The 12,129-nt window shown below is 50.8% G+C and overlaps 2 protein-coding genes across 3 annotated transcripts in view; one reads left to right on the top strand and one right to left on the bottom strand.

Moving 5' to 3' along the window:
- LOC122384130 overlaps positions 1–6,352 on the bottom strand; it is a 26,346-nt gene extending 19,994 nt beyond the window's left edge. The window contains exons 1-2 of the mRNA XM_043371163.1: positions 4,765–6,352; positions 4,378–4,533 (exon numbers count right to left, since the gene is read on the bottom strand). Of these exons, the coding sequence (XP_043227098.1) occupies positions 4,378–4,533; positions 4,765–6,352 (1,744 nt within the window). The remainder of the gene's footprint in view (positions 1–4,377; positions 4,534–4,764) is intronic.
- LOC122384133 (mitochondrial ribonuclease P catalytic subunit-like) overlaps positions 1–12,129 on the top strand; it is a 13,371-nt gene extending 1,242 nt beyond the window's left edge. For both annotated transcript variants that reach the window (XM_043371165.1, XM_043371164.1), the window contains exons 2-6: positions 8,524–9,552; positions 9,917–10,169; positions 10,576–10,715; positions 11,083–11,275; positions 11,417–12,129. In XM_043371165.1, coding sequence (XP_043227100.1) covers positions 8,579–9,552; positions 9,917–10,169; positions 10,576–10,715; positions 11,083–11,275; positions 11,417–11,581 — 1,725 coding nt within the window. In that variant the 5' untranslated portion in view covers positions 8,524–8,578 and the 3' untranslated portion in view covers positions 11,582–12,129. The remainder of the gene's footprint in view (positions 1–8,523; positions 9,553–9,916; positions 10,170–10,575; positions 10,716–11,082; positions 11,276–11,416) is intronic.

Raw genomic sequence — 12,129 nt, 5'->3', positions numbered from 1 at the left:
TAGGTAGGTTTGTAGGTTAGGTTAGGTTAGGGTAGGTTTGTAAGTTGTAGGTTGGTAGGTTATAGGTAAGTAGGTAAGGTTAGGTCAGGTTTGATTATGTTTTTTCTTTTATTTGCGAGACATATGACTATCATTTTTGGATTCAGGATGTCAAATAATGTATAAATATGAAAAATTTATCAATGAACTCTTCTTAGGACTTAAACTTGACATTTACCGGGTCCCTTTAAGGGACACCTATATTATTCCATGAAATGGTCATCAAATGCTCACAATTGGGGTGTGGAAGGGCACACAATTTATTTATTGAAATGTTTTGCATATTCTGTCACAAAACAAGTCAGGTTCATTCACCACTAATGACCTTTTTAGCCAATTACGTGTAGTGCAGTTTACGCTCCTGGAAAATGTGCTAATTATAAGGTAAACAGAACCAAAAAGTACCCTTCTGTCTTCAATAAAAACCCATGTTGAAGCTAGTCACTTGTCATTATGTTGCCTTCTTTGTTTTAGCCTTTTTATGATGACATCACATTTACCTACATCAGTCTCCATTGACCCATCATTGTAAAAGAGAGTGTTGAGATGTTTTGTTATATAACTTAAGATGTGCTAGAGATAAAAGCATGAACTTGCCAGCATTTTATGTGTAATTTTGTGTTTTTCATGCCTACTGAAAGAAAACTTAATGAACTTGTAATGAACGATGAACCTCAATGAAGGCTTTTATTCACAACATTGCTGGAAAACAGGGAACCAAGCATTAGGCTCATAAACCATGCAAAGCACATGCAACACCATGCCACAGCCTGCACATGCAACAACATAAATATTAGGGTGTATCGTCGAATTTTGATTTTTTTTAATCGTCTTCACTACTAAATTTTATTGGTCCCTGGCATGTTTGAAGCCGTAGGATACCAATCAAAAAAATCTGGGACGAAAACGCAGCCTGCTGCGAGCGGTTGAAGGGAAGCCTGTCCGGACGGCGCCAGGCGTTGAAGTCTCCCCGTTAGTTACGCGCACACTAGCACCACGCGGCGGCTGGCGCCGTGCCGCCGCGTTCCCGGTCAGCCGTGTTTTAGCGTTCACTGACGGGTCGAGGTGATAATTCTAAGCTTTCCCAAGAAGCTCTCTGCCCCGCAGCTCATTATTGAGCAAGAATATCGCACAAACTGCATAGAATATTGGCATGCAGGTTGTCGGCACATAGGAGAAGGGGATGTTTTGGTTAATGCCTCCTTTAATAGGAAGAGATTGTGGAAGAACAACACATTTCTCTTGGAAATTACTCATCCTCCTTCTTCCTACGTGCCTGCTTTAGTCATCGAAGTACCCCTATTGACTCTACGTTCTTGATTCGGCTGTCGATTTTATGCATGGAATTCCGCTGTATTATATTTTCTCGCTCAATGTCTCCTGAGCTATATTGAGGCGTCACGGGACAGCAATGCTCAGCACACAACTGCAGAGAAAAAGTCAATGTGGTCATGCGTTTTGTATGCCAAAATGTGTGAGCCTTGGCGTGTACCAGCAGCCGTTGTCACCATTGTAATTTTCACGACTTTACTTTTATAAGGATGCAATTTCCCACTTCCCAGTTCCCAGACTGGGTTTGGAGATATAGTTTTACAGAAACATTTAGGAATGTCTGTAATGAAAGTTAGAAGCGAATACCGAAAGGAATCCACATATTTTCGATTTCCTGTTTGCTGTATTGCTTAGTAAATGTCAGACGTCATGATGGCAATGGTTGCGATTGATGGTATGCCGGATGGCCAGGGTACGAACTCACGGTAAGTCAGCTTGGCCAGCAGGCATCAACAGGCACAATAGTCTTACACTGATATCGTCACCCTCAGTTATTCGTCACCATTCAGCAGCAGGCCCAGAGCTTCGGGCTTTGAACCGTAAGGTACAGGTGTAGGAGCAAGACATTGCGCCGATTCGAAGGGCTGGAAGGGCAGCATCGCGGGGGCTGGAATGCGCCTGAGCGGCTGAGACCATCCCATTGGGACGGGGATGTTCTGGGTGCACCCAGCCGCTCATGCTGGTAAATGCATCCAATGGAGCTCTACCCCCATCCCCACCCGTTTCGAATGATTAGGCTAACCTTTAGTCTAGAACAAAGAAGGATAATGGTTGGCTAGTCCCGAGGATAGAAAGGACAGGTAATGACATCATATAATGAATCGAAGACGGCGCCGGCCCGATCCTCTGATGGAGGCTCATCAACACGTATCTCGTTGTGGACCATTTCGTTTTCCTCCACCGTGGTTTTTGCACCGACCTCAACGGGTTGGAAGATTACGATGTTCAGAAACCATTAAGGTCGTAATTGTATATTCGTTGAGTTAGGTTAGCCTTTCCATTCCATGAAGACTACTTTATGATTATTGGATGATAGGATGAGGTTTTCACTGTGCATTGAACCTGTTCTACCTGTTCAGTGAACAAATATACAACGAATATACAATTACGATCTTAATGGTTTCTGAACATGTTATCTTCCAACCCGTTCAGGTCGGTGCAAAAACTACGGTGGAGGAAAACGAAACGGTCCACAACGAGATACGTGTTGATGAACCTCTATCAGAGGATTGGACCGGGGCCGTCTTCGATTCATTATATGACGTCATTACCTGTCCTTTCTATCTATCCTCGGGACCAGCCAACAGTCACCCTTCCTTGTTCTAGACTAAAGGTCACCCTAATCATTCGAAACGGGGGGATGGGGGGAGAGCTCCATTGGATGCATTTCCCAGCATGAGCGGCTGGGTGCACCCAGAACACCCCCGTCCCAATGGGATGGTCTCAGCCGCTCAGGCGCATTCCAGCCCCTGCACTGATGCCCTTGCAGCCCTTCGAATCGGCGCAATGTCTTGCTCCTACACCTGTACCTTATGGTTCAAAGCCCGAAGCTCTGGGCTTGTTGCTGAATGGTGACGAATAACTGAGGGTGACGACATCAGTGTAAGACTATAATTGTGCCTGTTGATGCCTGCTGGCCAAGCTGACTTACCGTGAGTTCGTACCCAGGCCATCCGGCATACCATCAATCGCAACCATTGCCATCATGACGTCTGGCATTTACTAAGCAATACAGCAAACAGGTAATCGAATATATGTGGATTCCTTTCGGTATTCGCTTTTAACTTACATTACAGACATTCCTAAATGTTTCTGTAAAACTATATCTCCAAACCCAGTCTGGGAACTGGGAAGTGGGAAATAGCATCCTTATAAAGATAAAGTCGTGAAAATTACAATGGTGACAACGGCTGCTGGTACACGCCAAGGCTCACACATTTTGGCATACAAAACGCATGACCACATTGATTTTTTCTCTGCAGTTGTGTGCTGAGCATTGCTGTCCCGTGACGCCTCAATATAGCTCAGGAGACATTGAGCGAGAAAATATAATACAGCGGAATTCCATGCATACAATCGACAGCCGAATCAAGAACGTAGAGTCAATAGGGGTACTTCGATGACTAAAGCAGGCACGTAGGAAGAAGGAGGATGAGTAATTTCCAAGAGAAATGTGTTGTTCTTCCACAATCTCTTCCTATTAAAGGAGGCATTAACCAAAACATCCCCTTCTCCTATGTGCCGACAACCTGCATGCCAATATTCTATGCAGTTTGTGCGATATTCTTGCTCAATAATGAGCTGCGGGGCAGAAGGCTTCTTAGGAAAGCTTAGAATAATCACCTCGAATCGTCAGTGAACGCTAAAACACGGCTGACCGGGAACGCGGCGGCACGGCTCCAGCCGCCGCGTGGTGCTAGTGTGCGCGTAACTAACGGAGAGACTTCAACGCCTGGCGCCGTCCCGACAGGCTTCCGTTCAACCGCTCGCAGCAGGCTACGTTTTCGTTCCAGATTTTTTTTTATTGGTATCCTACGGCTTCAAACATGCCAGGGACCAATAAAATTTAGTAGTGAAGACGATTAAAAAAAATCAAAATTCGACGATACACCCTAATAAATATACAACATTCACCGTCCCTCAAGACTGAGCGTGCCAAAACTACGCTCAGCAACACTAACACAAAGACAAACTCCTCACCACACCATGTCAAAACGCTCGTCTGTCACGGCTTACACATCTGATAGTCCATTAATCGAACAGGCACCTGCTTCACCCTGGTTGACCTTCGCAGAGGCCGATCCAAATTCGTTACAGTGGTATCAGGACAGTCAGGCGAGATCTCGGGAGGTACATCATGAACATCCGGTGCAGAGACGGACACAGCATCAGACGAGTCGCCACGCTCAGCGGGACACACAGGGTCACAGGGCGAGTCAATAGGAGGCACGTCTGTGTCACTCGATCGATGATCACCCATCTGGCAGTGCTCCCCAGCGCTCTCACCTCCCATGGGCGAGAGATGACGGATAGAGACAGTCGGCTCACGACCACTCGGCAGTCGGACCTTGGCGTACGCGGGAGTAACGTGCAGAAGATCGACCTCATCCACCAGAGGCTCGTACTTGCTGGCGCGGTTGAACCGACGGAGCAGTACCCTGTCTGATGTCACCAGCCAAGAAGGGAGAGCTTGACCATTGATTGACCTTCGAGGATGTTTGAAGAATCGTTCATGAGGCGTCTGGTTCGTGGCTGTGCATAGCAACGAACGAACGCTGTGCAGAGCCCGGGGGAGGACGGTTTCCCAGTTTTTCAAGTCGATGCTGTCAGAGTGACAGGCCATGCACACAGACTTCCAGATGATGCCGTTGTAACGCTCGGTTTGACCGTTGCCTGGGGCGTTGTATGCCGAACAGAAGCTCTGGGCGATGCTGTTCTGTAGGAGAAACTGCTTAAATCGAGAGGACGTGAAGGCGGTGCCCTGATCGGAATGTACAAACTCTGGTGTGCCAAACATAGTGAACAGAGACATCATACACTGTATCGCCGAATCCGCAGACGTATCGGCAGTAGGAAAAGCGAACGGGAAGCGGGAGAATTCATCTACCACGACAAACATGTACGCTCTTTGAGTGTTTGATGGCAGGGGACCCTTGAAGTCAACGCTCAATCGCTCAAACACCCTAGTCGCCTTGACAAGCGTGTTAGAGGTATGGACGAATCGTGGTTTGTGCTGTGCACAGGTTCTACACTGCGTTACGACTCGCCTTACATCATCCACCGAACAAGCCACATTCCGCGACCGGAGGTAGTGCCACAACCGCGTTACACCAGGGTGGCAGAGTTGTCCATGGAGAGATCGGATGAGATCTTCAGTGTCCGTGGTGGTTGCGCCACAGACAGCCCTGGATAGCATGTCGGGAACTGTGTTGAACTTCCCCGGACGATACACGATCTCAAAGCTCATGCACGCCAGCTCGAGACGCCAACGCAGTATCTTGTCGTTCTTGATGCGTCCTTTGCTCGCGCGGTCGAACATGAAGGAGACCGAGCGTTGATCTGTGATGAGCTTGAAGTGGCGTCCAATCAGAAGATGCCGCCACTTTCGAATTGACTCGACTATGGCTGCAGCCTCCTTCTCAACGGATGCCTGTTTGCGTTCTGATGGGTTTAACGTTCGCGAGAAGAAGGCGACCGGCTTGTCGTTCTGAGTAAGAGTGGCTGCGATCGCATTATCAGACGCGTCCGTCTCTACCACAAAGGTAGCGTAGTCGTCAATCGCTGACATGGTAGCAGCACCGATGTCTTCCTTCAACCGCTGGTACGCCGCGACCGCGTCAGGCGACAGGGGAAAGCAGTCGCCGTCGATCAGCGGCCGGAGCTTCTCGGAGAAGGACGACACCCACTTGGAGTAGTGTGAGAGCATGCCTACAGCTCGCTTCAGTGCCTTCGCGTCCTCGGGCACCGGCAGCTCCATCAAGGCTCGAAGTCGCTCTGGATCAGGTCGAATCGTCCGGTTCTCCACCACATGCCCCAGGATCCTGACGGATGTCTTGCCATACTGACTCTTCTCTTGATTGATCGTCAGCGAGAACTTCTTTGCAGCGTCGATGAAGCGCTCCAGGTTCCTGTCATGTTCTTCTCTGGTGCGACCACAGATGGTCACGTCGTCGACGTATGCAAATGTGTCGCGCAGGTTCTCAGCTCGGATGACATCGTCGAGGATCTGCTGAAAACAGGCGACCCCATTAGTGACCCCGAACGGGATACGAAGGAATTCGAAGAGTCTTCCATCAGCTTCGAAAGCTGTGTACTTGCGATCTTCAGGATCGATGGGGATCTGGTGATAGGCACTGGTCAGGTCTATCGTGCTGAAGTAGGAGTATTGAGCGATCTTTTCAACCTGTTCGTTGATTCTTGGCAGCGGGTAAGCATTCAGCTCCGTGAAGCGATTGACGGTCTGGGCGTAGTCCACAACCATCCGACGTTTCCCGCTAGGAGATTCAACCACAAGAACTTGAGCACGCCATGGGCTGGTGCTGGGAGAGATGATGCCTTCCTTTAGGAGACGATCGACCTCACCCTCGATGAACTTCACTTCGGAGGCGCTGTAGCGGCGTGACTTGGCCTGGATAGGGTGACAGTCCTCCGTCAAGTTACCGAACAAGGATGGTGGCGTTACCACTGCGGGAGTCAGACAGCACAGGCTGAGCGAGGATCGAGAGCCACCGAACGTCAGGGACACGCTTTCGTGTGCCTTGAGAAAGTCATGACCGAGTAGCACAGGTGCACACAGATCGTCCATGACAGAGAACAGGTAGTCATCATATGATTCATCTTGAACCCGTAGTCTCACCCTACACTGCCCCGCCACCTTGACATGATGCTGTGTGGAGGCCATGCACACAGTACCATGTGCGGGTTCGATGTTCAGGTGAACGTCCTCTGCGACCCGGGTACGGATGAAACTCTGAGAGCTACCAGTGTCGATCAGCGCTTCGAACTCTTGACCATTGATTGTGACACGTGTCATAGCAGACCGTAGACTCGGAAGAGAGGTTTCATGCATTGCTGACAGTATCGGCATAGAAGCTGTGGTTTGTCTCCGGTCCTTGGTCGGTTGTGCTCTTCTGGACCATCTCCCCATCTGGCAGACTGAGGCAAAATGCCCCTGCCTACCACAGCTTGAACAGGTAGCATTGCGTGCACGACACTTGTTTCGAGCATGATGTGGACCACCACAGAAGAAGCAGGTACGTTCAACTGCTGCAGTCACTTCCTCTCCTCCTCGAGCGGATGGCACTGTCTCCTCCGCAGAAGAAGGATCAGACTGAGCATGGGCTGTCACTGTCACTGGTGACGAATCACTGCTGTTTCTATGATACATTTCAGATTGCTGCTGGGCCATCTCCAGAGCACGAGCCTGAGAAACAGCTGTTTTCAGATCAAGCTGAAGGTTCTCCAGAAGACGCTGTCGAATAGCACTGGATGACAGGCCATTGATGAAGGCATCACGTATGGCATCCTCCTTTACTTTTTCAGCTGTAGCTGCTTCAAACTTGCATTGAGATGCCAGGAGCCCCAGTTCCTCGAGATAAGTGTCAAGTGATTCCCCAGCCTGCTGTCGCCGAGAAGCGAGCCTGTGGCGAGCATAGACCTCACTGTGGGGTTTCACGAACCTTGCTTCCAGCATCTCGACAGCCTCATCAAAGGTAGTGGCCGCCTTGATCAGCTTATAGCATGCACATGACATGTGAGCCCGAAGAAGCGTGAGCTTGTTGGGATTTAGGGCCGGATCGATGGAGTTGAAGAAATCCCCAAACTTTGTAATCCACATATCCCACTCATCTTCAGCAGATGGCGATTTGGGATCAATGTTGAGTTCTGGGGGCTTGAGATACTTGTCCATCTTGATTTGCCAGAGTCATGCAGCATGCAGGTTATGTTGTGAATAAAATTGTAATGAACGATGAACCTCAATGAAGGCTTTTATTCACAACATTGCTGGAAAACAGGGAACCAAGCATTAGGCTCATAAACCATGCAAAGCACATGCAACACCATGCCACAGCCTGCACATGCAACAACATAAATATACAACAGAACTTATATTTAGATATTATTTTTTATTTTTTCTTCCCTGTCCCTAAGCACCCCACATCCACCTCAAAATATGCATGCATCTGGAAAAGAGGAAGAGGATGATGAATGAATGGGTGGATTTGCACAAGTTTTTCAGGAAACATGTGCAATACATGTGACAATACACCTATGCATTCATTTTCCCTGTACACCCACTAGTTTATGTGGTACACACAGAGTTTTGGAGATGTTTCAATTTTGTGAAAATGTAGCATGATTTTCAAATCCATTTTTGAACCAAATCACTTGCATGAAGAACCATACCATTTTGTCCTATGGTCAAGAACAAAACAGTGTCAACTACCACACTGAAGTTTTTATTGAACCTTCTAAAATTAATAAGTTAATATGACTCAAAGTTTTTTTCCATGCAACTGTCCCTTAGCACCTCACTGTCCCTTAACACCCCATTTTACGGTACTAATACCATACCAATGTATCCTAGGTACCTACATGATAACATTCGTAGTAAAGTTCATGTTAACTCTGAGAATCTGTTTCCTGTTTCAGCCACTGAACCTATGCCTACATCATGAGACGGGTCCAGCTCTAAACTCTGACAATTATGAGCCTTCATGCAATGAGACTGCTGACTGCTGGGACCAGGTTCCTGGTCGGACCGGCCAGGCCCACACAGCTCAGTCACCTGCTGAGTAGTGTAGCTGGTCCCAGCGCACGCAGCAGACAGAAGGAGCGCCGTGACACACGCCGTGAGCTGCAGGAGCGCGCCGAGCAGCTGCTGCTCGCCACTGCCTCAGCGGCGCGGCCGCCGAGTGGCGCCGACTGGGAGCGCGCGGTGGCCGAGTACCGGCGCCTCGTGCCGTCCGCCAGTCCCCACGCTGTCGACCACCGGGCACTGGCCGCCTGCCGGCTGCCGGACGGCGGCGTGGCGCTCCCGGCGGCCATCTCCCTGCTCCGACACCGTCAGGAGCAGGGCACCGTGCCGCCCGCCAACCTCGCCCTCTTTCTCGAGCTGCTGGCCTCGTGTGACGCCGCCGCGCGCGACGCCGCCGAGCCGGAGACGCTGGCGGCGCACGCGGCGCTGAGCGCGGCGCCGCTGGACCGTGTGAGCGCCACACGGGCCGCGGTCGGTCTCTGCGCCACCCGGCACTGGCGGCTGGCGGTGCCACTGCTGACTGTGGCGCGGCGCAGCGGCCCGCCGCCCCGCACCGCGCTCTCGGCGCTGGCAGCGGCGGCGCTGCGGGCCGGAGAGGACGCCCTCGGCTGGGAGGTGCTCGAGGAGCTGTCTGCCCTCCGGTTGCGGCCGACTGATGACGCGCTGGACACCTGGCTGGAGCGCTGTGAGACGAGGGCGCGCGCTGAGGCGCGGCTGGAGCTCCGCGGTGATCGGCCGGGGGAACGGCGCACAGAGGTCGGACCGGCGGCCGAGTCGGCCGAGCAGATGGTGCTCCGGCTGCTGGAGTTCCTCTCCGACAGCGGGGTGATACTGAGTGAGGGCCAGGTGGTGAGACTGCGGGACCTGTGCACACAGCGGCTGGCGCGGCCGTGGGTCGGCGAGGCCACCCAGGTGTCCAGCAGGTGAGCTTTGCGCCATCGAGGGAGGTCTTTAAATATCAAGGTAAAAAAGGCAACCAGTAGCTCGTGATGCCTGAGACTGAGCCCAGTTGACCTTTCTACAAATTTGTATTGCCTACCTATGACGTACCGATTTTATTCAACCTCAACCCGCTTTCTGAATGTTACGTCATTTTTTGTGGCAAGCTTTTACCTGGCAAGTGTTACTTAGATGGAATGATGCAATTAAAGCCCCTATGTTATTCTGCAGAGCTACGTCACAGCTCATTGATGTCCATATCTTGTAAACAGTGTCATTAGAATCACTTCCACCAAACACCGCCATCACCTCCCCGGTTTCTCACCGGCCGTCTCCCGCTGCCGTCAGAGGTCGCTGCGAGCACTGCGGGCTGCACCTCCCGCCCGACCGTCTCAGCGTCGCCGATTTCCGCGAGGTGCGCGACGCCCTGGAGCGGCGCGTGCTGATCGGCGAGGACGTGTTCCAGACGTCCACTCCTGAGGAGGTGGAGCGCTTCAGGAGCTTCGTGGAGCGCACGGCGCCCTATGACGTGGTGGTGGACGGCCTGAATGTGGGCTTGGCGACCGCCGGCGTCCGGGGCGGCGCTCCCCTCTCAGCTGCGGTGAGTGGCACGGGACGGGCACAGAGATGGCCGGGAACAGCGGTGCGGCCCAACATAGGTGGCGCCAGTCATGTATGACTTTTATTCACGGCGTTCTTCAGCTGTCGACGTGTCACATATAGCGTGATGTCGGCTCTTCATTCCTGTAGTTGTAAATGTTTTTCTTATTCGGTTTCCACTAAAAAAGTCTTGCGGATATTACAAGTCAAATGCATTGTTAAGTCTTATATTATACTATACCTATGCATTGCTTCTATACTACCTCTTATGGTGGTCAAGCAGTGTAATTCTTTGGCTGTTTGGCTGTCCTGCTTTCTGACTGGTACGGGTTAGGTGTGAATTTGGGCACAGCTTCTTCCGTACCGCGGTTGTAACAGTCTAACTGTGTATATTTTTCCGTTTTCAGCTGGTGCAGGTGGTGGATCATTTCGCCGTGCAGCAGGGTAAGAAGGTACTCGTGGTCGGCCGGTACCACATGCGTGGCTGGAAGAAGGCCGACATGGGCTACGTCAAGAGGCACGCCCTTCTCTTCACCGCCGACAACATGTGAGTTGTATGGTCAATAGATTATGTGTTGGTGCGAATCGCGATACGTAGCCACAGCGTTTGAACTGGTGCTGGGCTTACTGTTGCGATGATGCTTGTTGGCAACCATAGAAGAGCAAAGTCTACTGTCAATGCATCTTGATGATGAGGGGCTTTGTTAAAAACGTATCCATATGACGTGAAATCATTCACGTATCCATGTGCCAAACTTGTTATTCATTTTTGCCCATATGTCGGTTTCTGTGTTGTCGGCTAATTGGCATAAGATACATTCACGTGAAATGTGATTATGTCTATGTTTATTTTATTATTTCTGTCACTGATGGCGCTGTCCTGAGTGACCCGACTTCTCCTCGCCGTGTCACAGGTCTTCGGACGATGCGTTTCTTCTGTACGCCGTGATGCACTCTCACCCTGGCACGCAGTTTGTGACGCGCGACTTCTTCCGAGACCACGCCGCCCGGCTGCCCGACGAGACGCGCTCCAAGTTCAACCGGCTGATCCGCACCAACCGGCTGGCTGTGGAGGGCGTCACGCGCAACGGAAACCTCAACATCAAGGTGAGCAGAAGAGCCAGCAGGCGTAGGTGTTGTTTATGGTATGCTGCTCTGACTGATTGAAAGACCGAGTATTTGCTGTTGCTATACTTCTCGCCTGCCTGTTATGATCACTGACGAACTCTTATTGTCTCTTCTCTCCAGATGCCGATCGTACACTCTGTGCAGGCGCAGTGTGACCCGGCCGGCCGGTGGCACGTGCCGTTCTGTGACCCGGCCCAGGTCAGCTTCAGCACGGCCACGCCCAGTCCGACTCAGCCGGTCACCGATAGGTGGCTCTGCCTGCAGCCGCCGCCGCCGCACCGGTGACGACTCGCCTCAGAGTTAGGACGCACTGTGTGATACCTGTTCATGATTGATAAAGCGTTTCTTTTGAGGCGTGTCAGCTCGATTGCTCAACGGAGAAATAGATAAAACGATGTTCGATTGAGTGACCATGTTAGCTGCTGTCGGTGTCAAGTTTTTGTAAGGTGTGTGAGCTTCGTCATTGCGTCTGTGCGATACCTCGAGCTCCACTGAGCTGCGCTGCTCGAGTTAGTTGACGTTACATTTTGGAACGCCCTTCCCTGGGTGTGATGAACTCCGTGACGTGGTGATGTTTGCAACGTCGCGTTTTATATGACGTCAGTCATGTTGTAAGCGTTTTTGCCTTGTTGCTCGGAAGGTGATATTTTTTTTCTTCAGGTTCACTGCGAGTGTCCGAGACGATTAGAGCTCAGTCAAATAAACAGTTTCGGATATAGCTAAGAAATCGTGACCGAGCAGTTTTCAGACTAGGTCTTTGATGCTTGGATTTGAAATGTTATAAATTGTCCGTTTAAATGAACGAAAGCATAAATATATTATGTTGAACACTG

This window comes from Amphibalanus amphitrite, unplaced genomic scaffold, assembly GCF_019059575.1.
Source record: "Amphibalanus amphitrite isolate SeventyFive unplaced genomic scaffold, NRLGWU_Aamphi_draft 000182F_arrow, whole genome shotgun sequence".
In the NCBI taxonomy this organism is placed as follows: Eukaryota; Metazoa; Arthropoda; class Thecostraca; order Balanomorpha; family Balanidae; genus Amphibalanus; species Amphibalanus amphitrite.
Note: the sequence above shows the minus strand (reverse complement) of the source record. Positions and strands in the feature narration are given on the sequence as shown.